The sequence below is a fragment of the Stegostoma tigrinum genome, chromosome 25 (genome assembly GCF_030684315.1).
Source record: "Stegostoma tigrinum isolate sSteTig4 chromosome 25, sSteTig4.hap1, whole genome shotgun sequence".
NCBI lineage: Eukaryota > Metazoa > Chordata > Chondrichthyes > Orectolobiformes > Stegostomatidae > Stegostoma > Stegostoma tigrinum.
In genome coordinates, this window is record NC_081378.1 from 10494559 (window position 1) to 10520277 (window position 25719).

Below are 25719 nucleotides of genomic sequence, written 5' to 3' on the forward strand. Positions count from 1 at the left end.
CTTGACTTTAAGGTGCTTCCAGCGGCTCCTTCGTGTTAGCTCTTAATCCTTGGCTATGGTTTTAATCAGAATTGCACCTCCCACTTTTCAGCACCTGGTGCTGTATCGACAGTTGCCTCTGTGACAGCTCCTTTTTTTCTCCCCCCTCTTCCTCCTGTTTTAATTTTTGTTTTGCAGAGATTTGGAGAGGGGGTTGGAAGAGAAAAGAAATGTGACAACTGCACTGTCAGCTAAGCTCTGGGAGGCCCAGGCAGCTGCCCGTGTCTGTCTGTAGCTAACAGTTGTTGATTCAGACACGCGTAGAGTGTGTTATTCACTACGGGGAGGGGAGGGGAGGGGGGATGAGAGAACATGACTTCTTTTCAACTGGACTTTCTGCCCAAGATAATGGTTGACAGTTGCGGGCTGGTGCCGGACAGAATGTAAGTAAGACTCTTAAACGCAGCGAGCGGTACAGAACGGGAAAGGTGTAGCGATTGGAAATGTTGTTCCCAGCGATCTTAACTAGGGCTGAGTTTTTTTTTGTTCGAGAGAGGCAGGGAATTTGTGGAGCTGGCTGCGGAGAAATAAAACTGAGCGAGGTTTTGAGATTAAGCTCCGGCGATTGTTGCTTTTTTAAAAATTTTTTTTCTAAAAAACGCATGCATTCAAATTTGACCCTAGGGCTGCTTTGTAACATTTTGTGTGTCAAAGGTATCCAGACTCGGGGGGTGAAGTGACTGACGGATGCTGAAGTGTGTGGCGATACAAGATGGAGAATTATATACTTCGTGGGTGTGTGTGTTTCATTATTAAAAAGGGAGAATGCAGTTTTTTGGGGGGGTGGGGTTGGGAAGGGGGAGAGAGAGAGGCTTCATTGTGTGAAAAGTCTTCCAGCTGCCTGCGTGAAAGGATGCAGTTGACTATCTCAGCGACATAACACGGAGTGAAACTGCTGTTTCTCTCTATCTCTTATGTATGGTGAGTGAATATTCAATAAAAGTGTCACTACACCGTCTGGAGGTTGCGGGACGTGTGGAGATGGAAGTGTGCTGGTAGAGTTTTTTTTAAAGAATGATTTTGCCCACCCCTTCCCAAAATACGTCTTGAGCCGGGAGAGTAAGGTACTGTACTCCCCACTCTCTGTGAACACTGTTTATTCTAATAAAACCAGACGTGTCTAGTGCAAGGACAGTCACTTGGGTTAAAAGACTAGGTCGTGGCTGAAGGCGAGAGAGTTGTTCATTTTAATACTTGACAGCTGCTCTGCAGTGTCCCCTAAAGTTACTGCTAAAGCTGTCCCCCTCTGCCCCTGTTCCGTGGCACCTCAGTTCTTTGGCCTGTGTAGCTTGCTGGGTTATACACATGCCTGGATAACCTGATCTCCAACACCGCCCACCCCCACGTCTCACTGAGACAGCAGGGCGTCTTTTGCTGGTTTGGTGAACATTTCTGAGACTCGGATGTTGGGGGGGGGGGGAAGGAGAGGTGGTGGGAAATAATTCTATCTGCTGCATTTTTGTTCTGTCTGCCTCACCAGTGACAGCAGCAGATCTGGATGTGTAAGTGCCAGGAAAGGGGTGGTTGGAGGGTGCTGGTGGAAGGGGTAGGAGCTTTGGGAGAAGATTGGAGCATAATGGTGAGGAGTACAGAGAGGAGGGGTCTGCTGATATCACTCCACCTGATTTCAAGTTCTGCTTCACAGAAAAATAAATTTGTCGTGAACATTGACTAAAATTTCTTGGCAATACCTCAGAGGTAGTTTTTGCACTTCAAGCCTGTTGGGGTTTTGTTTGCAAGCAGAATAGATTTTTTTAAAACTGTAGGAAAGAAATTTGCAAGCAACATAGGAAGCAATTGAAGAGGTCTGTAAGACAACCAATGCATGAAAAGACAAAGGGCCAGAAATGTCTCTCCCCCCACCCCCCACTCATCTGTGCAATGTAGCAAAGCCGAAACTGACAGAGACATTGTAACAATCAGCATCCCCTCGGTAGCAGATTGCAACCTGTGGGGTGTTTAATTCAGTTGGAATACCTTGTCTTAAATCATATTTTAACCTCTGAATTTCAGAAATAAAGCTTGTCGGATTGTAAGCACCAAATTTTGACACGTGCCTCGTTTTCTTTTGTTTGAAGGCTCTAGGCTTTCCCGTCTTAACAAGTTAGCTTTTAACCCTTTCCTATATTGTTGGAGTTTGCCATTAAAACAGAGAGCCTGAGGCATGGGGTTGAGAGAGAATTTCAATTCGATCACTTCTAATTTCTAGACGAAAAAGGAGTAGTTTTCTCATTCAACTCAGTCGACTTTGTAAATTAGATGCAGTGATTATCCTGTTAGGCCAAGCTTCAGTTTCTCTGGGCATGGAGTACACAGAAATGATACAGTAATTCCAGAGTGATGCAGGGAGAAAGACTCCAGGAGAGCAATTTTGTGTGCTTTGTTTTGTGAAAAGAAAATAAATATTCTTCCTGAGATAATGGGAACTGCAGATGCTGGAGATTCCAAGATAATAAAATGTGAGGCTGGATGAACACAGCAGGCCAAGCAGCATCTCAGGAGCACAAAAGCTGACGTTTCGGGCCTAGACCCTTCATCAGAGAGGGGGATGGGGGGAGGGAACTGGAATAAATAGGGAGAGAGGGGGAGGCGGACCGAAGATGGAAAGTAAAGAAGATAGGTGGAGAGAGTGTAGGTAGGGAGGGGATAGATCAGTCCAGGGAAGACGGACAGGTCAAGGAGGTGGGATGAGGTTAGTAGGTAGCTGGGGGTGCGGCTTGGGATGGGAGGAAGGGATGGGTGAGAGGAAGAACCGGTTAGGGAGGCAGAGACAGGTTGGACTGGTTTTGGGATGTAGTGGGTGGGGGGGAAGAGCTGGGCTGGTTGTGTGGTGCAGTGGGGGGAGGGGATGAACTGGGCTGGTTTAGGGATGCAGTGGGGGAAGGGGAGATTTTGAAACTGGTGAAGTCCACATTGATACCATATGGCTGCAGGGTTCCCAGGCGGAATATGAGTTGCTGTTCCTGCAACCTTCGGGTGGCATCATTGTGGCAGTGCAGGAGGCCCATGATGGACATGTCATCTAGAGAATGGGAGGGGGAGTGGAAATGGTTTGCGACTGGGAGGTGCAGTTGTTTGTTGCGAACTGAGCGGAGGTGTTCTGCAAAGCAGTCCCCAAGCCTCCGTTTATTCTTCCTTGTGCTTTTCATTTTCTTTAAATGGGGTAGTATGATGGCTCAGTGGTTAGCATTACTGCCTCAGCACCATGGACCCAGGTTTACTTCCACCCTGGGGGTGATTGTCTGTGTGGACTTTGCTGTCCCTCTGCTTGGGTTTCCGCTAGGTGCTCTAGTTTTCTCCCCACGGTCCAGTGATGGGCAGATTAGGTGGATTGGCCATGCTAAATTGGCCATAATATTCGGCATTGTGTAGGCAGGCTGGATTAGCCATGGTAAATGTGGGGTTACAGGGATAGCATAGAGGGGTGAGTCTGGGAGAGATCCCCTTTGGAGAATCGCTGTGGACTCGATGGACCAAATGGCCCACTTCCACACTTCAGGGATTCTATGATTGTAAAAAATTGGGAATGAGTGTAGTAAAGGGGCTGTGTGACCATTCAGAGAGTACAAATGTCTGATCACTTTGTCAGGGAGCCTTTTCTAAGTTTCCAAGAACAGTTTGATTCGGTTTGTCTGACAGTGGCCTATCAGGAGCTGTTTTTGAGGTTCATTTAAATGAGTAGAAGATTGCAGCACGTGGATTAGGGAAACAGAGGTAGGAGGTTATGCAGTGACACGTCCAGGAATTAGTAGCTGCACCTGGACAAAAGTGGGGGAAAATTGTTGGCAGTTCTTTCTCCAATCCTTTGTGAGCATGAGGCAGCTCTTGACAAGAGCATGTGTGATTGTGGGCAACAGATGAGATTTGTGGGGTGGGGGTGTGCCTGGGCCGCAGTGAAATCTGATTGCCTGCCAAACATGCACCGAAAATAGTCACATAGGTGACATTCCAGCATGAGACCGGATCATTAAACTGTACTCCAGCCTGATTTAGCACCTTCAGAAGAGAAGGAGGGAGAACGTGGTGGGGATGGAGGGTGGTAATCTGCTGCTACTTAAATGATTGTAAAGTTGAATTTGAAATTGTAAGTGGCCACAAAGTTGTTTCTTGGTTTTGTTATGTTAATTGAACCAACGCTAGACAAAGATTCTGACTGAGCTGCATGGTAACATGGTTGGAAAACACTTTAGGAAGGCTGGGAAGAGAGAACTGTATCATTTAGAGATTTTTAAATTCTGGAGACCAAGTCTGAAGAGGAAGGATTAGGGTATGTTCTGTATGTAGAAGGCTATGTTCCAAATCATACCAATTAACATTGTCCCTGTGCAGCCTGTGGGGAAAATTAATGGAATGTTGATGTATATTATCCAGTTATGTTTCTAATCTCTTCAGTCACTAAAAACAAAAAAAAAAAATCCTTCAATCAGATGTAGGAGAGGAGAGAACTAACACTTCAGTTAGTGTTTCTGCAGTGTGTGTTACCCGGTGCACCTTTCCAGTGATTGAATATTAGACGCTCTCTGTCTTTTCTAGTTATTGTGGTGAGGTGCAAAGGTGTTCAACCCAGGAGAGTGTCCTTGGCGTAAGGAAAGGGGGTGGGTTGGAGGATGAATTAGTTTTACTTTGTTTTTTCTTTAGAAACATAGAAAATAGGAGCAGGAGTAGGCTATTCAGCCCTTCAAGCCTTCACCACCATTCAGTATTATCATAGCTGATGTTACGGCTCTGTCCCCTGTTCCCACTTTCACCCCATGCCCTTGATCTGTTTAGCCTTAAGAGCTGTATCAGACTCCTCCTTCAAAGTATTCAGTGTTTGGGCCACCACTGCTTCCTGTCATAGAGAATACCGCAGGCTCACCACTGTCTGGGTCTCCTGGCTATGGAATGAGAAAAGAATCTTTCTTCCTGAAAATAAATTAATGCTTTCAACTTGACATTTTTATGAAGCGATGTGCTGGTATGGCAGCACGAGGTGATGGAGTGAGACTAATCAGCTGCGGGTGATGGGGAGAGGGAGTCATAGACCACCTAACCTTTAATCACTCCAATTGATATTCCTTTTTGTTCAAGTTGGTATAAAATGGGGCAATCTGCCACCAACCCCTTTTCTCGGTCAAGCGTTTGAAGAATGTTTTCATTAGCTTTTTGTCAGTTTGCCCTGGAAATTGTTTAACTTACAGCATGGGGAAGGATTGTGGCTCTCTATGGTCCTATTTAATTCCTCTCTTCATCTGTGTTAGGGAACTTTTTGTTTTTCTGACTGCTAATTGGGAGGTAACAGTTCAGCAAATTAAGGCACTCTGGTGTGTTTGGAGTAAATTATAGCTCTTGCTGGAGTGTTTAGTTAGAATACAGATCCAGAGTTAGATGGTGACCTGCACAAATGAGGCACATGTGATACCCAGACTGAAGGGGTGAAAATGCCCTCTAGCTGCTGACCACTGAACATACTCCGACAAGCTAGTCATAAACTACTCCAGCACAAAACTGTCTCTAATTTGCCACTAAGTGGCAGTAAATTGGCAGTCACAATCCAAGAAGCTAGAGACAGTTAAAGGAAGCAGAAAATGTCACATTGATGCAGTAAGGGGAGCTGTTCTGAGGTCAGAGCTGAAGAATATTGCGGAAGAATAATTGTGCTGCACATGACCAAGGGACTATTTGATGTTTGCATGGGACAATGTTCTACTCCCTACTACAAGCATGACCAACCGTAACGTGCAAGAAAGTTGACCAGACTACTCTCCAAAGCTTGTCTGTTAGCAGGACATTGCTTTTTTTTAAAACGGTAAGTATACCTCTATCCTCTCTTGGAATACATATTGGATAATGGCTTTCAACAAGCTGGATAGACTAATGTAGAATGTTCGAGGAAAGAAATTTGAGGGGAATAGACACCCCTCCCCACTGTTGCTACGTTCCAACCCATTATTAGTGTTTTTTTTGAGCTACTTTTGAATTTCTTTATTGAGGTGAAGTCTCATAGGAGTTGTCACCAATCCATTTGCGAGTGTAGCTTTTCCCATCGGCACTCGGTGCAGAGAAAGGTAATAATGGATAAGTTTAAGTGGAATTCATGCATGGATTGGCATAGCATGGCAGCGCTTTTTAGAAAGTATATTAGCTCGCTGAAATGACTTCTTGCCTGGCAAGATGTGGGCTCGGTACCTGAAGCAACTGTGATTGTTGGGAAATATTTTATGCCCCATGCACTCATCATCTGCTGGTCACTGGTGCAGACATTAAGCCTAATTATGCTTTTGAGTGAGTGGGGATTTCATTAAATGTTGTTGCAAACAGAAGTCTTTCATGAAGAGCATATTCGAACAGAGACTAAAGATTAAAAATTGTGATTGAGCTCTCTGCTCACCAGAGACAATCCTTTGGCACTAAGGATTAGTTAGTGAAGGCTGAACGTTTTGCTTAAGAATTTACATTTTTAACTGTGTATTTTGTCTATCCCTTGATTTCTATACCGATGTTGATGATAATCAATGCTTTTATTACCTAGTCTTGATAAAAGAATGAAAACAACCATTTAACAAATGACTGTGGCTTCCCTTGTCCCGCAGCCCAGACAGAGTTGGAAACTGACTTCTGCTGATGTCCTCTTTATAACACATCTCTGCCTAACGTAGCCAGCCCAAACTCTGCCCTAGAGAATGGTGTGTTGGCAGGGCTGCCAGTGGAGACACAATGGCTGTGAGATTCTACCCGAACTCATGAACTGGGGGCAAGAAAATTGGTGTCGGGCAAAGAGAGGAAGGAGACAGAAACAAAGTGACAATAAAAGAATTACTTTTGAGTGGATGCTGCAGGTTAATGTTGTCTTCTTAAATATTGGGTGCTTTTAATTATATAAAGTGGTCTTCACGTAGGAGGCGATGCCCTCTTATTTTGACTTCAGAGTGAGGTTGTTGTTTACACAGAATCCAGGTAGCTGTAGTGAATTATACCAAGAGAAAGTGTCTGTTTGAAATTAAACTCCATTAAATATAAGCACCAGCCATTACATGCCCACAATTCGCAAAGTGGCCATGCCCATCGCCCTTTTTGCAAACATTATGTTTTATTTAATTAGCTGATGAGAAATTTTACAGTCAGTGAGTGCCAGGCTTGCTATTTTAGCAGAGATGAATTTGATATTGTTTCCTTTAACCTTCTCGCTAACGTGCCTTGCAAGTGGTTTAAGCTTGGCTAAGGGAGTGGGTTTAATTACAATAATTTTTCACGAGTACAAAGTGCAATTTTTACTCCCTCCTTAATAAAAGCTTTTATTATGAGAATTGCTCTTCTGCAATTCTAATTTTAATATGCAGTGTATATTTGTATACACAAGTGTGAAAATTACATGCACACCATTAATCTATCCTCCCACCCAACACTCTCCATTTGCTCTTGTTGAATACTTTTTAAAGGTGCAGATAATTATAAATCAGCCCTAAGGAATCATTGACTTTATATTTATACTGGAGCTGTAGATAAATGAGCCATACATTAATGAGATTGAGAACTCATTCACCACTGCCCCCCTGCCCATGCAATCTGCTGTGTTTATCTAATGGAAGGTTTAATGGGAACAATTGGATAAGACAAGTTACGTTCCAGTCCGGAGGAATGTGGTCCCCGATAAATGAGTCCTGCAGAATGATTTGATGAGAGAATTGCAGCTCCTCTTGTATGTGCGGGCCTGTTGTAATTTGATGATGCTCTCTTAGCCATTGGGAAACACAGGGTTTTTTTTCCAGCTTGTAAAACGTGGCTTTGCGGATGACCCAGCCATTTTACATAAAATCGGGTTGGATTCTGAAGCTGGCAGTAAATCTGCCAGGAAGCAAGCTTGAAAATGGATTCCATTATTTCCATCACCTGTTCAGTCGGGTTCAATTGACTCTTCATTGTCCTGCAGATCCATTTGACCTAAATGAGGCATCATTGGACATACATGTGACAGGCATGAAATTTGCACCACAGGGAGAATGGCACCTACCCCTCCACTGTGACTGAGCACCACAATGGTTTTCTGTGTTGCACAGTCTCTCCTCATCTTTGACCTTTCCTTCAATTTAATCCCTGAAGGTACTGACACGTGCTGGAGTACTGTTTTGAGAGTACTGGCTGCCTTCCTCAAGTATCATCTTTGTGAGGTGGCTTGAGTTTTGGCACGTTCTCTGAACATAGGAGCTTGTCTGCGGTTGAGTTCTCTACTGTCCTTACTCCAGAATGACATTTGTAAGGGAAAGGCTGTTTCAGTGCTGTAGTAGACAAATAATTCAGAGCACCGAACTAATGTTCTGGGGAGGAGCAAATTACTGGTGATGCCGGAATCTGTCCTGAACACAACAAGTGCTGGAGATCACAGCAGGTCAGGCAGCATCAATGCAGAGAAATCAAGCCAATGTTGGGTCTGATGAAGAGTCATCTAGACTCAAAACATTAGCACTGTCACTGTTGCTCTCCCCCCCTCTTTCCCCATGGATACTGCCTGACATGCTGTGACCTCTAACATTTGTTGTTTGGAATTTAAAAGTAGTTGATTGGTGACCGTCTAACTATTGCCAACTATCATTAAAATCCATCCAATTCACTAATGTCCTTTAGGGAGGGAAATCTGCCACCTGTACTTGGTCTGTCCTACGTGTGACTCCAAACCCATAGCAATGTGCTTGGCTCTTCACTGCCTTTTGGGCAATTAGGGATGGCCTTGCCAGTGATTCCATGTCCCATGAACAATTTTTTTTAGTGAAATCTATACACTTTGTATAAACAGTCTTGAATGAATTAGAACCCAGCACTGGAAGCCAACTTGATTTCTCTCCCCAGTTTGTTCCTAAACAAGGACACTGAGGCCAATTGACTGCCTTCTATTTAAACAATGGCTGTTGCTTTTTTAATGACTCGCTTGCTACTCATGCGTTTTTGACTCCTATTATGTTCTCGTAGATCATAGAATCCCTGCATTGTGGGAACAGGCCCTTTGGCCCAACAAGTCCACACTGAACTTCAGAGCACCTCACCCAGACCCATCTGCCTAATCTACACATCACTGAACACTACGGGCAATTTAGCCTGGCCAATGCACCTAGCCTGCACATCTTTGGACGGTGGGAGTAAACTGGAGGACCCAGAGGAAACCCACGCAAGCACAGGGAGAATTGTGCAAACTCCACACAGACAGTTGCCCAAGAGTGGAATCGAACCCAGGTCCCAGGCGCTGAGAGGCTAACCACTGAGCCAATATGCCGCCCATGAACCCATGCTTTTGGCATTACCCTGCATTGCAAACCAGCCTTCCGGTCAACTGAATTAACCTAGTTTCTCTGGCAATTCTGCCTGTTTTGAGTTTTGTGCCTTTGCTGAGTCAAATCACTGAAGGGTCAGTAAGAGTATTCATTTCCAGCATTACCTTTTTGTCTTTATTTATTTTGGATGATCCTTCCCTACAAAATAAACTGGCTGCTCCCCAGTGTGGGATTATCAAAATACCTGCCAAAAATCTATCACCGTGCTTTAGAGTTTCCAGATGATAAAGCTGCTGAGAAATCTACACCCTCCTTAATATGGAGTTAGATACACACTGTACTCATGGTAGTAGAAAATGCCAAGGCACCTGTGGCAGAGTTATGACCTGTCCACCCTGCTACCACTAGGTTTAACCAGCTAAAAGCCACACTGTCTTATCAGTACAGCACATTTGGATTCCTCAGCTAATTCCATCCTCCTACTGTTTGTGGACCCCTGAAGTTAAATGAGGAAAATTTGAGTCTCCGCTAACCAAAGGTACGCAACGAGGTCCCTTTCTTGAGACGGGTTGATGGGTCAGTTATTAGCCATGCTTTAGTCTCTGCCAAAAGTCTTGCTTAATGAGTTGCATTACCAAGAGTTATTAACTCAGTTCCAACCTTTGGAATCTCAGGCTGGTTGTCTGAAAGCTGTAGTTATCCCCAAAGGAAATTGAAAGAGACCTCAATGTCAAATCTACAGGGCGATATGTAAGGTGAGCATGCCCATGCACAAGATTAGCTTTTCCTCATTCTACAGGTTTTCCAAAATAGGATTTCAAAGAGAGGACTGTTTGTTTCTGCTCTGCTGAGGAAAGCCTCATTGTTTCACTTCAGTTCTTTGTGTATGGTCAGTTTATCATGGATTGAATAGGCAAGTCAATCAGCTTAATGTGTCTGGGTTGAGCAGTTCAGCAAGTACCTAGGCATGGTTGTACATGTAACCTGGGCTTGCTGCTTCTGTTCATTATTATGGTGACCTTAGCAGGCTGTAAGTTATGTCAGTCATTGTATACTCTTTGGTTTTATACAGTTGTGCATGTGGAAGTCAAGCTGTCAGGTTTGAGTCTGACTGTGTGCAGACTGATTGGTAAGGTTACATCACAAGGGATCCAGGGAGACGGCCAATTGGAAACAAAGTGGGTTTGATGGTAGAAGATACAGTGGTGGCAGAGGGTTGTTATTTGGACTGGAAGCCTATGACTAGTGGTGTGCCGTAAGGACTGATGCTGCGTCTACAGTTTTTCTTCATTTATATCAATGATTTGGCTGATAATATAGGAGGTATAGTTAGTCAGTTGGTGGACGACATCAAAATTGGTGGTTTACTGAACTGTGAAGATTGTCTAAGCGTACAATGAGATCTTATTCAGATGGGCCAAGAAGTTGCAGGTGGAGTTTAATTTAGGTAAATGTGAAGTGTGGCATTTTGATAAGGCACACCAGGGCAAGGCTTATACAGTTAATGGGATGGCCCTGGTTGTTGAACAGAGACCCAGGAATACAGGTTTCTAGTTGCTTGAAAGTGGCATCACAGGTAGACAGGGTGATGAAGAAGACATCTAGCATGCTTGCCTTCATCGGTCAGAGCATTGAGTATCAGAGTTGGGACATTATGTTGCAGCTGTACAGGACTTTGGCGAGAGATAATGGGAACTGCAGATGCTGGAGAATTCCAAGATAATAAGATGTGAGGCCGGATGAACACAGCAGGCCAAGCAGCATCTCAGGAGCACAAAAGCTGGCGTTTCGGGCCTAGACCCTTCATCAGAGAGGGGGATGGGGAGAGGGAACTGGAATAAATAGGGAGAGAGGGGGAGGTGGACCGAAGATGGAGAGTAAAGAAGATAGGTGGAGAGAGTGTAGGTGGGGAGGTAGGGAGGAGATAGGTCAGTCTTTCCTCTCCATCTTCGGTCCGCCTCCTCCTCACTCCCTCTCTCCCTATTTATTCCAGTTCCCTCTCCCCATCCCCCTCTCTGATGAAGGGTCTAGGCCCGAAACGTCAGCTTTTGTGCTCCTGAGATGCTGCTTGGCCTGCTGTGTTCATCCGGCCTCACATTTTATTATCCAGGACTTTGGCGAGACCACTTTTAGAATACTGCTTCCATTTCTGCTCACCCTCCTTTAGAACGGATGTTATTAAATTGGAGAGGATGCAGAAAAGATTTATAAGGATGTTACTAGGACTGGAGGGTTTGAGTTATAAGGAGAGGCTGGATAGACTGGGGGGTTTTTTTCCCCCTGAACTGTCAAAGGGATGACTTTATAGAGATTTATAAAATCATGCAGGGTATAGATAGGGTGAATAGCCAAGGCCTTTTCCCAAGGATAGGGGAGTCCAAAACTAAAGGGCACAGTTTTGAGGTGAGAGGGGAAGGGTTGAAAAGCAGCCTGAGGGATAACATTTTTTCACACAGAGGGCGGTTGCCTGTATGAAATGAGCTGCCAGAGGAAGTGGTGGAGGTGGATCGAATTGCAGCATTTGAAAGGCATCTGGACAGGAACATGGTTAGGAAGGGTTTAGAGGGATATGGGCCATATATAGGCAAATAGGACTAGTTCAGTTTTGGAAACTTGGTCTGTTTCAGTGCTGTATGGCTCTGTGGCCGGTTACCAAGAGAAAAGATAGACCTCCCATGAATGCAAACGGGTTTACGTTTGGGTAGTGACTTGTTGAAAGAGAGCATGCTTTGATAATCAGTGATTCACAACACATTCGCTCCTAAAGCATAAAAGGCAGGCAACAAAACACACAAGTGAAATGTGTGTCCTTGGGCACAATGCAAGTTGGAATCAGAGCTGCAACATTTTAGTTTCACTTTGGCAATAGCTGTACAGAGTAAACAATAGGTTTGACTAACAATCCAGGGGTGGGGGGAGTTTAATGTAGTTCTATAAAAGTCTGTGGAAATCAAACTTTATAGTGGAGGAATGATGGCATTGGGAAGGCCACTCAGACCATCAGATATGTACTGGATCCCTGGAAGGCAATACTGTCAATTCCTTTGCCTTGTTCTGATTCCACAGCCAATTGATTTCCGTCATACGTCCATCTAATTTCCTTTTGAAAACATCAATCCTCTCCGCATCCATCATTGAACTGGGTGGATTATTCAAGGTTATCACTGATTTTTGAAAGCTAGATTAGATTAGATTCCCCACAGTGTGGAAACAGGCCCTTTAGCCCAACAAGTCCACACCGCCCCTTGGAGCATCCCACCCAGACCCATCCCCCTGTAAGCCACACACCCCTGAACATTACGGGCAATTTAGCATGGCCAATCCACCTAGCCTGCACATCTGTGGACTGTGGGAGGAAACCAGAGCACATGAAGAAAACCCACACAGACACGTGGAGAATGTGCAAACTCCACACAGACAGTTGCCCGAGGCTGGAATCAAACTCGGGTCCCTGGCACTGTGAGGCTGCAATGCGAACCACCGAGCCACCATGCTGCCCTCAAAACAATAGATTTTCCTCTCACTCACTCTATGCTTCTTGCCCAGAATGTTAGATCTGTGCCCGCTAGTCTATTTTGATTGGTTCGTGGGGGGGGGAAACAAAGCAAAAGCTGTTCCTTTTGTCTCAACCTGTAATGATCTTGTACACCTCAAAATTTTTCGTCACTCTCCTCTGCTCAAAGTCTAACAAGCCCAGCCTCCTGTCCGCGGGACCAATCCAGGCAATCTCCCTTGAATCCTGTCGAAGATCTTCACATCCTTCTGAGGGTATGGTGAACAGAACTTGATACTTGTATCAGTAAAAAGTGATTGGGTGGTTGTTACAAAACCCAAAATATTGGCTTATGTCTTTTTTTTAGCAATGAAACCTCCTCCCAATCCAGCATTTTGTTCCGTTAGTCCCTCTGTCAACATGGCTGACTTTTGACTGTTTTCCAAAGTGACTTGATGAACCATTCTAGTGGGGGAGCACTGGAGAAGGGCAATAATTGCCAACTTTGGCAGTGACACCATATCCTAATCTTTATTTTAAATGTTGTGGAACTACCTTTCTACTCGATATTTAATCAAAAGCTTCAGTTTTGCCCCCACTCTGATGCCACGCACTTTCCCTTGTACAGTGAACGGCTCTGGCAGAGCGACACAGTGCAATTTGCAAATGGCCCGCTGTTTGGCTTTTTATATCAAAAGGCATTTTGCCTGCAGAGCCTTAGTAAATGCGGGAGATGCTGGATGAGGAGCAGCAGCTGAGAGATGCCTCCAACATCCGATGCTGTGATGCACTTTGGACTGACCTTAGTCTGTAAAATAGTTTTTAACCCTCAAAGATACTGTTTTTATCTTAATCTGACATTGTTTTACATTTGTTATTGTCGTTTTCTCCTTCTTTTCCTCCCTACCCTTGCTGGAAAACCACCTCATGCGTGCCTTGCCCTTGGTATGATTGGCTGTAGCTGTTATGGGTGACGCAGTCAATCCATTTCCCCTGTTGATTGTTGTCTGCACTTCCTCACCCAGCTCTGTTAAGAGTTCCCTGTTTCCCCTACCCCAATAGGACAGGAACAACCTAACCGAGAGTAGCAAACTCCACACAAAAGCAATTGTGTGTGTGTCTCAGAGAACCTTCCTTCAGTGTGACATTTCAAGCTTCTAATTAGTGTGTATAAAAACAGCAGATTGATCTAATCCTGACTAAGGCAAAACGTAGCTATCAGAATGGTCTCTGTGCCCATGATTTTCAGGCTAAAATAGTTTGCCATCATATCGAGCAAGTCCAGGAACAAAATGAGCCCCGAGTCCTGTTTATCAAGGTGCAGGAGAGATAGCAGAGCAGAAATTGCAACAATTTGAAAGAGTCTGTTTTGCCTGAAGAAGTGGGAAGAATTGAAAGCATGTTGTTTTGCTACAATTGTTTAAAACTGTGTTTCATTTCGTGGAATTCTGTTTTACAAGTTGCTGAACGATTGCCAAACTCTGGTTTCTCTGAAATTTATCTTTTAAAAGAGAAGTTCCTGTCTTCTTTTGAATTTTTCTTGAGACCAGGAGGGACGGGGGTGATAAACCTAAGTGAACTCAATTGATTTAAGTTGGTGTGAGATGGAAACGCACAACTGTGAATTATACACTAGCGGCTGATAGTGGTGAGTGCATGGTAAATAGTTCCTTGGGTTCACTTTCTGAATTGAACACTAATAAAATTAGTGTTGTCGTGCTGGGGAGACATTACCACACTGTAATATGTGACTGTAAGGAGCAACACTGGGGCTAAAACAGTGACACTGGGAACAAAGTGCATTGACCAGGCTATCTGTCCCAGAAGGAAGAATCAGTTAAACTGCAGGGCAGAGATTGAGTGGATTGGGACTATACTCGTTGGAATTTACAAGAATTTGGTGGAGATGGGGGTGGAATGGGGATTTTATAGAAACGTATAAAATTACGAAGGGAATACATGAGATCGAAGGAGGCAGGCTGTTTCCATTGGCGGGTGAAACTGGGATGTGGAGTGGCAGTGTTGGATTGGAGTGGACAAAGTCAAAAGGCATCCAATGCCAGGTTATAGTCCAACAGGTTTATTTGAAATCACCAGCTTTCGGAACACTGCACCTTTTGTCAGGTGACGAAGGACCATTGCTCCAAAAGCTTGTGATTTCATACAAACCTTTTGGACTATAACCTGGCATTGAGTGAAACCAGAACTAGGAGACATAGCCTCAAAATAAGATCTAGACCAAAGAAGAGGAGGTGCTTCTCCCAATGGGTTGTGAATCTGTGGAATTCCCTGCCCAGTCACGTCGTTGAGGCTGCCCCTTTGAATGCTTTTCAGGCAAAGGTAGGTTTTTGACCAGTAAAAGAGTTAAAGGTTATGGTGAGAGGGTGGGTAAGTGGAGCTGAGTCCATAAAAAGATCAGCCATGATCTTACTGAATGGTGGAGCAGGCTCGACGAGCCAGATGACCAATTCCTGCTCCTATTTCTGATGTTCTTATGAGATCTACTGGTCCCACTTACCTTGTATGCCTGGAAATTAAAGTGAAATATGTTCATGCTCAGTATTACATGACTTGGAATGGTTCTTAACCTCTAAGGTTCTCCCTCAGTCACAGATCTTCAGGTAGGTTCAGAAAAAAAGTGACATCACTTTAAAAACAAGCGTTTGTTCATTAAAATTCGAGTTCAGCTGTTCACGGACGATGTCAGGAATCGCTTACACAAAGGTGAGGGGAATCTGAAATCTCTCCCTCTGAAGGCTGGTACTTGAAACTTCAAAACTGAGATACATAGAATTTATAAGTTCTGTGTGATAACTAAAAGTTACAGCATTAGGTAGATGGTGTTATTGTCCAATTAAGTGGTGCAGAAGGTTCCAGGAGCAGAATGGCCAGTTTTTGCATTCCTGATTATGTCTAAGGGGATGTGTTAAAGGAGCATCATAAAACCTCACGAGCTGGAGTGACTGTCAAGTAAAGAGATACGTTAGGATGGCCAAGGAGCAATACAAAACTACAGTATTCAAAGGTGGTTCAATGAGAGCGTCATTCTGCAGGTAAAAATGACAAAGCACTGTTCCTAGTAAATAGATAGTAAGAACTGTCGATACTGGATTCACAGATAACGGTGTGAAGCTGGAGGAACACAGCAGGCCAGGCAGCGTCAGAGGAGCAGGAAAGCTGATGTCTTTGATCAGAACCCTTCTTCAGAAATGTGTTTCCTCCAGTGGAGGACTAACTGGAGAAGGAAGTGAGACATCGGTGTTTTAAGAGTGCACAAAACGATGTTTTTATTTGTGCTCCACAATGTCTATTCGAACTGGTTGGCAGCGATGTAAACTATAAACCTGGGGCAAATACATGGGATGGCTCAGTAATTACAGCAAGCTAAAGGATCCTTTCTTCTTTCATTTTTTTCTTTTCCCGGGTATTAAATCACCAAGAGATGCCTCTGCGACATGAAGCTCATTCTGTGAAATCTGTCAGACTTTGAGTAGATTGTGATCATTTGGCTGATACAGCCATTGTTGAGGAGAATACCATTGGCTTTTGTTTCGCTGTGCCTCGGACTGTATAGAAAACACGCGTCGACATATTTGAATTACACTTTGTCTCGTTTTAAAGGCTGACTGTTTTTGTTTTACTCCGTGTTTTGGCGTTGCTGGAGGAGCCCGTGGCCAGTGTGTGGAGTAGCCTTGTTACTGGGCTTTCAGGAGTTGTGTGCACCATCAGATGAATAATGGATGTTTATTTCGGTCAAAGGTTTTGCTGTTGTGGTGTAGGTTCAGACTGAAGGGTATAGGAAAGTGCCATGCTCAATCTTCAGTTCAGAAATGGGCACCACAAAGCAGGGCTTTGTCACACAACAGCTCTCAAGGATTGTGCCCAAAGCCAAGTTGTATTAGGTGCTTAATAGTGGTCGTGGTGGTTGACAGAAACAATTGGGAAGGCTGTCACTTCAGTATGTTAACGAGTTCCTTCCTTGTGTGGAATAGCTGTTGTCCATGCACTGTTGAAATGTCACAGATGCAAATATATCATGTCTTTTTACCTGTTTTACAGTCATAGAAACCCTGGATGGACCCCAATTGGAGCACTGTGAGCAGAACTGGGTAGTACATCTTAGGAAAGGTGAATTGGTCTTAGAGGGAGTGCAATGTTGATTTTACAAGAACGATACCTCTATGTCAGGGATCGTGTTTTGAGAGATTATACAAATTAGACCTGCTTTCTCGAGAATTTAGAAGTTTGGCGATCTGCGTGGAGCCTTTCAGATATTAACAGGAAAGGAGAGGGTGGATAAAGTTAAATTATCTCGCCTGGTTGGAGATTCTAGCACTTGAGACACCGTCTGAGAATTAGAGCCGGACTGTTCAGGAGAAATGTCAGGAAGCACTTCTGCACAAAAAGACTGGTAAAAGTTCGGAACTCTCTTCCGTAAACAGTAGTTGATGCCATATCAGTTATCTATTTCAGAGCTGAAATTAATACTTTCCATTAAGTGAGGCCATTAAGGGATATGAGCTAAAAATAGGTGCATGGAATTAGGCCACACAACAGCCATGATCTCATTGAGTCATGGAAAACCGGGCTCAAGGGGCTGATTGGCCTACTCCTATTCCTGTGTGTTCCTATTCTCATCCAGTGGTTACAGTTCAGAAGGTGGGTCACTGCTGGGCTTCCACAGAGATGAGATGGTCTTAACAGGTAAGTTCTGTCCAATTTCCAGTGATTATCTCTTTGTTGACGTGTGTGTCTCATTATTAAGATTTGAGGGTGGAATTGGGTTGCTGATGCATACAGGATTGGTTAGAGGTGTGAGGGGATAAAGAAAGCCCAAGCAAGCAGAATAGTTGTACAGTAGGAATAGCTGGAGGTAGGGCAAAGTGTGGTGTGGCAATTTAAAAAAAAAAAAAAAATAATTCTCACAATCAGGGAAGGCTAGGGGCTGCAGATAGTAACTGGCTAAGATGGTGCACTTTAGTCAGCTTTGTGAGACCAATAAATTAATCTTACCACACACCCATGCCTTTTGACTGAGAGGGTAGGTTGAACTGTGCATCTGATGTTCAACTGTTTTGTCACCTCTGCCCACCAGAACTGACTGGCTTGCCAACAGCCGCCCAACAGATAAAAGATTAGGCTGATGCCCTCCACAAAGTAACCAAGCTCTTGCAACCTATACCATTTCTGCCACTGTTGACTATCTCCAGTAAAAATTGCTGACAGGCAGCATTAAGTGGTGCTGCCTGATTTTTAAATGGGCTCAACAATGAACGGTATTGAGGTGCCAATGACCAGAGCTGGCTGCCCACCTGCTTGACAGGATTTTGGTCTGAGTTCCCTCCATTTGATCCCGACCACATGTCAAGCGAAACTCCCATCCTGCCCCCGAGCATAGGCTTAAACTAATTTCTGCCCCAGTGTGAGATGAAACTGGGCAGAGGGTAAAATGAGCTTTTGTGCCCCTGAGATGCTGCTTGGCCTGCTGTGTTCATCCAGCTCCACACTTTATTATCTTGGATTCTCCAGCATCTGCAGTTCCCATTATCTCTTATTATAGAGGATAAAATGAGCTTGTGTTCCTGCTCGAGACAAATTACTTTGCAACTCACTCCTTGAAAATAATGTGGTAATGATCAGCTTATTTTCTAGTCATCTCTGCAACGTGGTTGTATAACTATATGTTAAATAACAAGCACAGTCATCAGACAGTATGTATCATATGAAAGTGGAGGCATTAAACATTGTTAGGATTCAATCACAGCAGAACTAACTGGGATGCTGTCACTGTTGTTTTAATGAGCTGTGTAAAAACTCACATTTCGGTGGATCTGTCTGTCTGGAAAAGCTGTGTTACCACCACTGTGTCGGTGACATTTACAGTGCAGCATCGCAGTGGGAGTCATGTGGTCGTTGACTTGGCCTTCCAGCTCTGTAATCGATCTGTTCTGAAGCCATTTGAAAACACAGCAGTTACTCATCATCAACTTGTGCATGTGCTGCATATGCCTTAAAGTGTCAACTTTATTTGGTCCCCTTTTTTAATTTGGACTAGATTGGGGAGGCGCTCAGTGTGCTCTGGCCATCAAAGTGCTGATTGGACTGAAAAGGAAGGTGGACCAGCTTTGAACTTTTATTGCAGTTGTCTAGTTTTCTGCCTTGCCACGTGTCACTGCCTGGGCTACAGGGCCATCATTCCCAGCAGTCTTCATTTACTGTGCCCAAAGCTGTTTGGCTGTGGAAGAGAGACAGGGCAGCAATCAAGATTCACGTCCATGGTGCTGGAATAGTCAGTTCTTCAGGATCAGGAGGGTTGACCAAACATCTTATCTCTGTAATCGTACCTTAAGGAACCAGGGATCTTGTGTGCCTCATTCATTTAACCAGAGATTGGATCTGAACCTTCAGCTGAGTCAACTTGGAATTTTTAAGTTGTATTTTCTAATGAGCTCTCTGTCTACCCACGTCAGCATTAAACCTGCTGATCCAGTTGCTTCTATCCTTATTACCCTTGTGTGTAATGCAGCCAACACAACAATTATTATCATAAAAGTAATAATCTGTACAGTACTCCTATCAGGATCATAAAAGCCAGTCTCTAATATGTCTATGAATGATTCTCTCCCTTCATTTCAATGCAGGGCACAAGGAGGTAAAGTTAACAGTAAGTTGGGTCAACAGAGAGATTCTTGATTGCTTCACTCAACGGTTTCAGGCGATTTTTTTTTTGGCTAAATTACATGAGCCACATGTATTTAGACTAAAAGTTCAAACGTCACAAAGGTTTCATCAACAGCGAATACACTTTCTTAAATGGATGAACTGTTACGGAAGTCAACCTATGAATGTCCCTTTTGTGCGTAGTATCCTTTCATGACTCACTGGTAAAATAGAAGTTTACCATTTCAGGTATCATTTTTTTTTGGTCTGATAAAATGAAGAACTGTAAATCTGAAACAAACAAAAGCAGAAATTGCTGGAGAAACTCTGCAGGTCTGACAGCATCTGTGGAGAGAGAAACCGAAGTTCATGTTTTGAAGGGGGGTCACTGGACTCTCTGGTCACTCCAGTGACCTTTCAGTGAAACATTAGCTCTGTTTCTCTCTCCACAGATGCTGCCAGACCTGCGGAGTTTCTCTAGCAATTTCTGTTTTTTGTTCATTAGGGATATTTTGAAATGAGCTTTTATAATTCCTGAGTTATATGTTTAACCGAAAGGAGTAATGTTACTCTCGGTCCTGGGCCTTTCCATTGAGTAGGCTGATAGTTACATTGGCCTATTCCAAACCACTCAATACAGTATATTGTATCTGGTGAATGCCATCTCTTCCTTCCTCACAATGCCGTCAATCCATGCAGGCCTGACCAGTCTCGGTCAGTCATGGTTTATTTTCATTAACTGAAGCAGTCTCCTGTTAGTATCTCAAATGCCATGTTGTGTGGATGTTAAAGGTACTCATTAACCTTTCAGCGCACGCATTTTCATCCCCTTGACATTGCCCAGTTTCACTCCTGATTCTGCTCAACTGCTGTCACACTCATTCATGCCTTTGATATCTCTAGACCTGACTATTAAAATACGCTCTCGACTGGTCTGCTAAGTTCTACCTTCTAAACTTGATAACATAAGAGGTGCTGGTGTTGGACTGGAGTGGACAAGGTCAAAAATTGCACGACACCAGGTTATAGTCCAACGGGTCTAGTTGAAAACACAAGCTTTCAGAGTGTAGGGGGCTGTCGGACTATAAGCTGGTGTCATCATGTGATTTCTGACCTCTTAAACCCAGTCATCCAAAACTCTGCCCATTTCTTAACTTTGGAGTAAAAAGAACAGTGCAGCACAGGAACTGGCCCACCAAGCCTGTGCTGATGCGTGATGCCTTGCTAAACTGAAAACCTTTTGTTTTTAAGTGGTCCATGTCCTTCTGTTCCCTACCTCCTCATCTATATGTTAAGACGCCTTTTAAACATTGCCATTGTAGCTGCCTCCATCAATCCCTCTGGCAGCGCATTCCAGACACTTACCACCCTCTTTTTTTTTAAAGAAAGCTTACCTCTTAGATCCCCTTTAAACCTACCCCCTTGTACCCATGTCCCTAGTAATTGACATTTCCACCCTGGGGAGAAAAGACTCCAACTCGCCATTTTGCCCATGCCTCTCAATATTTTGTCAACTTCAATCAGGTTGCCCCAATTCTTAACTTGTTTTCACTTGAAAGTTATTGTCCAATCTCTCCTCATAGCTAATACCCTCCAAACCAAGCAAGGTCCTGGTAATCTGTTTCTGTACCCTCTCCAAAACCTCCACATGCTTCTGATAGTGTGGCGACCAGAACTCTCTTCAATATTCCAAATGTAGCCTAACTAAAGTTCTATATAGCTGCAATTTGACTTGCCAGTTTTTATACTCTATTCGCTGACAGATGATACTGGTGGTAAGCATGCCTTATGCCTTCTTGACCACCTTTATCCACCTGTGTTACTACTTTTATGGAAATGTGGACCTGTGCATCTAGATCCTACTATATGTTGATGTTAATAAATGTTCTGTCATTTACTGTATACTTCCCTCCTGCATTAGACCTTTCCAAATGCATCATCTCAAATCCAACTGCCATTTCTCCGCCCAAGTCTCCAGCCTATCTGTATCCTCCTGTATCCACTGACAATCCTCCTCACAGTCTGCACCTCCCCAATCTTTGTGTCAGCTGCAAACTTACTAATCAGGCCACCTACATTCTCCTCCAAATCACTTTCTATGTGGAGCAAATCCCTTATCGCACCTGTATTCATGATCCAACGCTGGCTCCCAGTGCTTATTATTTTAAAATTTGTATCCTCCTTTTAAACCCCACCATAGTTTTATCCCTCCCTTTCTCTGTGATGTCCAGCTCCGTAACCCCAAAATATATGTTCTTCTTGAATTCTGGCCTCTTGAGCGTCCATCATAGTTGCTATGGTCTTAAATTCCTTCTCTAGATCCCTGTATCTCTGTACCCGTCAATCTCCCGTTCCTCCTCAAAGGCCCTTCTCAAGACCTTCCAGGGTAACAGAGCTGTTGATAATTTGCTTAATTTTGACTTGCATATCTTGGTGTCATGCTTTGTTTGGTAACACTGTTGTAAAGTGCACTGGGTTGCTTTATTTCACTATCAACATTACACACACATTGTAAAAGCAGAGAATGTGTATGGCTGCAGTGAAGTCTCTTCTGACCAGCACTCATTTCAACGGTTTCCTGACGAGCAATTTCTTGTGATTATTTCAGAGTGCAATTTAAGGAAGATTGCATTTTTGGGAATGGTGTTATTTTCTTAACAGGCAGGTTTCTTCCTGCATCACTAACTCTGCCCTGAACCCCCCACCTTGGCCAATCTACCCTGGTTGGACGGTGCGCCCACAATGTTTTCCTGACACTGAACTCAATGGGGTACACGCATAATAAGCCAGCCAGGAGTGGAATTGAATAATGGATGATGTACCAGAAGAGAGATTAAAGAATGGTGATAGACGAGGATGGATTAGTCAAATACCTTGGGGGAGGATCCAAAGCTGAAAAGAAAGCTACCTTTGGAGACTGAGAGTCCGAGACAACAAGGGCGTCATGAGTGAACTCCTTATAAGAAGGCAGCAGCAGTGCCAGGTTTGAAGAGAGGAGAGTCTTGACCCTATTGATTACTCAACCAAGAGCAGATATTTATGCCGCGTGGGTGAATTTGAGGTTCCAGGAACTAAATCACGTGGTGATCCTGAATTTGACAAAGGGGAGATGGAGGAGTTAGTCTGAGCAGCTGATACACTTGTCAGTGCTGAAATTTGGGATATTGTCCATTGCAGCTGTCTCTTCAGAGGCATAAAGCGATCAGGAGGACTCTGGTTGTAAAAGATTTGGATCAGGAAATGCCAAAATGTGGTGCGAGCAATGACAAGCGGACCAAATACTATAAAGGTTGGTAGCAGTGAAATGGGCCTTGAAGACATTGCATTGCAATAGCAGTGGCCATGTTATAGCCTACCTGCATGCTGTGGGAACCTTGGTAAAATATTGGTGGTTGTCAGTTGTGTGCAATGTGGAAGAGTTCCAGAGTAAATTGATAATGTTGACTTCAGCCCTTGCTGAGGCTCAGCCACAGAATGTCTGTCTTGTGGTTGTTGGCATAGTTGGGAGTTCTGACTGGATCGCTGTGAACTCCTGTTGTACAGATCTGATCACAGCCTTGTGTCAATCCTGTAATGCCGTGTGGATTTTGGCACGTGGAGATCATCCTCCTTCCCTCCTGGTTTTGGATCCAGGAGGAGTGTTGCCTGCCAAAACTACACCATAAAATCCCACTGCAGCCTTCATAAAACATTTGAAGTGCCTATAATTAACAAGTATGGTGAGCTTTCTTTCTGTGATTTGATTTTTTTTCTGATTGCTTTAAGAAACATTAGAAAAAGAACTGTTAATTGTTGAATGGGGATCTGTTGAATTTCTAGGTTAGGCTCTTTCCCAGCTGGAATTGGCAGGATCCTACCTCTGCCTTGCCTGGCATTTCACATTGCTGCCCTCGGTTGAATGTTTAAGCAGAGGACTGGGGTTTCTAAAGCAGATTATCATACCTTTCTGGATGTCACAGAGCTCTGACATAGAGTGCATTGCATTCTGAAGTGTAGCTGTTGATACATGGCTAAGTGTGGCAGCCAATTTGTGCACAAAACATTCTCCAAATTATAAATGGGATGCTTACCTAATTAAACAAAGACCGTGTTGTGGGTGCTGCAATTCTGAAATGAGAACTGAACCACTGGAGGTCATCAGCAAGTCAGGCAGAATCTGTGGAGATAATGTTTTGGGCTGATGATCACTCAAACTGGAAGATATTTAAGGTGAAGCACTTAAACAAATGCCGAGTCAGGAAATGGGTGGCAAGGAAGTAACAGCAATGTTAGTTTATATAACAACCTTAATGTAATAAAGTACCCCAAAGCATTTCACTGGAGCACAAGGGGAGAAAGTATTTGACTCCAAGCTGTATGAAGAGATAGTAAGGGAGATGGTTACTCAAGGAGTTAGCGCTTTTGTTTTGAAAGTGGGTTCGAGGTAAAGGGTTGGAGAGGTTTAACAGAGGATTCTCAGAGCTTGGAACCTGAGTCATGAAAAATATAGTTACCAGTGGTGGACTGAAGTAAATCAGGGGGTGTAAGAGGCCCATATTGGAGAGTCTGAGAACTTGGGGGTTAGGGTGGTGGGTGGGAGCAGGTGTGGTTGCAGGGCTAGAGAAGATTACAGGGATGGGAAGGGTGAGGCCATTGATGAATTTAAAAACAAGGTTTTTTTAAAGAAATTTCCAGTAATACTCTAATGCAGATTGCAGAGGACCGGGAAGTGATCATGTGGTGTAAGTTAGGATCTGGCTAGCAAAGTTCTGCATGAGCTCAGGATAGCATTGGAACATCCAAGTCCAGGAAGGAACAAAAGGAACATATAATGGGGCTAATGGCAGGAATTATTAAATGATCAAAGTGATGATGGTGTAATCCATAATGAATCAAGCAGAGCAACAAAATCCATTCAGATTTGCAGCAGCACTTACTACTTAGCGAGTTCTACAATGCTCTAGACTCAACATCAATTGCATCATAACTTCTCTGTTTGTCAGACCGCATTTGCTGGTAAAGATTATGTTTCTCTTCATTTAGCATCTTCTGTAGATCCATCTTTTGTGTTTTTCTGCCCTGTTGTCCCCCCGCTCTTACCTTGTACAGTCATCCGTTTTGCCGCTTAACCTCTCTTGTCTTTCACTGACCAAAAAGTTTAACTCTGTTTTTCTTACCATTTGGCATTTTCCATTTTTAGTTCTGGATTCCAGCAACCAGAGTATTTTGATATTGTAAGCTGGTTGCTGGGATTTGATGGGAAGAGAATTGTTCGTTGTTTGGGCTATATCGATCTTCCTGCTTTTGTCTAAGTTTGGTTTTTTTGGGTCTTCTGAACCACCTGAGCACGTAGACAGACATGACCCTAAAATGTTTGAACTAACAGCTAACTCCAGAGGCAGTATTGTACTGGAATGCTTGGGTGAGAGGAAATGACGTGGCCATTTCCCAGCATGAAATCTTACCGAGCAGTTCAGACCGTGTGTGTTGTTCCACCATTAATATATCAGGACCATTGTAGAGAGGGTGGTAAGTTATTTTCTGTTAGGCTTTGTCAGCATCACTGACTAATCCACTACTCAGAATCCATGGGAGTGATCTTGGATGTACAGCTTCTATTCCTGGCTTTTTCATGTGTGAACTTTGCTCATTGTCCTAGTGTACGGAGCTGGAAGGTCTTAACTGTTATTGGAGGTTAATGTTATGCACTTACAATGTCTCAGGTACTGCTGCATAACAGTTGGACTAAGCAGAGCTGAGTACCACTATTGCACCAATAATATCTCTCTACTATTGGCTGGGAATCTGTTCTTTGCTTGGGATATTCTGTATCGATTAGTTAATCAACTTGTGTCAAACAGCACATAACGTTTTCTTTCCTGTCCCACTATTCTCACCATAGCTTCCCTTCTAAAATCATCCACTGGTTGGAGTGCCACGCATAACAAGTTGCCTTTTCTGGCTTTGTTAAATTGTCCCTCATTCACTTTGCAGTCAATGCTGTTCAGATGTTGCACCATGAATGGCATAGCAATGTAACCCAACCCTCTCCAAAAAATAGATGCACACTCTGACTGTCATTCCCCACCAGTACTATAGCAAATGATGAGCAGAAGTTTTTGAACCCAGTCTAAAGGCACAACCCTAAACTATGGCCAATGTGAGTATACCTGCTTCTACTCATCAACTAATTCAGCACGTCGGCGATTGAATTTTGCAGATTACTGCTATGTAAATGCAAGTGTAAAATCCAGCTTGTCACCATGTGACTTCACATTTCTAGGAGAATAGAGAAGATAAAACCTA

The 25719-nt window shown here is 43.7% G+C and overlaps 1 protein-coding gene across 30 annotated transcripts in view; it reads left to right on the forward strand.

The window, feature by feature from the left end:
• celf2 (cugbp, Elav-like family member 2) overlaps positions 1 to 25719 on the forward strand; it is a 910164-nt gene that overhangs the window by 602089 nt on the left and 282356 nt on the right. Inside the window, exon 1 of one of the 30 annotated variants that reach the window (XM_048554189.2) lies at positions 289 to 422. The exons of 28 other annotated variants lie outside the window; for them this stretch is intronic. In XM_048554189.2, coding sequence (XP_048410146.1) covers positions 352 to 422 — 71 coding nt within the window. In that variant the 5' untranslated portion in view covers positions 289 to 351. Of the gene's footprint in view, positions 1 to 288; positions 423 to 870; positions 961 to 25719 lie in introns of those variants that run through there. One more of the 30 variants, XM_048554202.2, reaches the window with a different exon arrangement.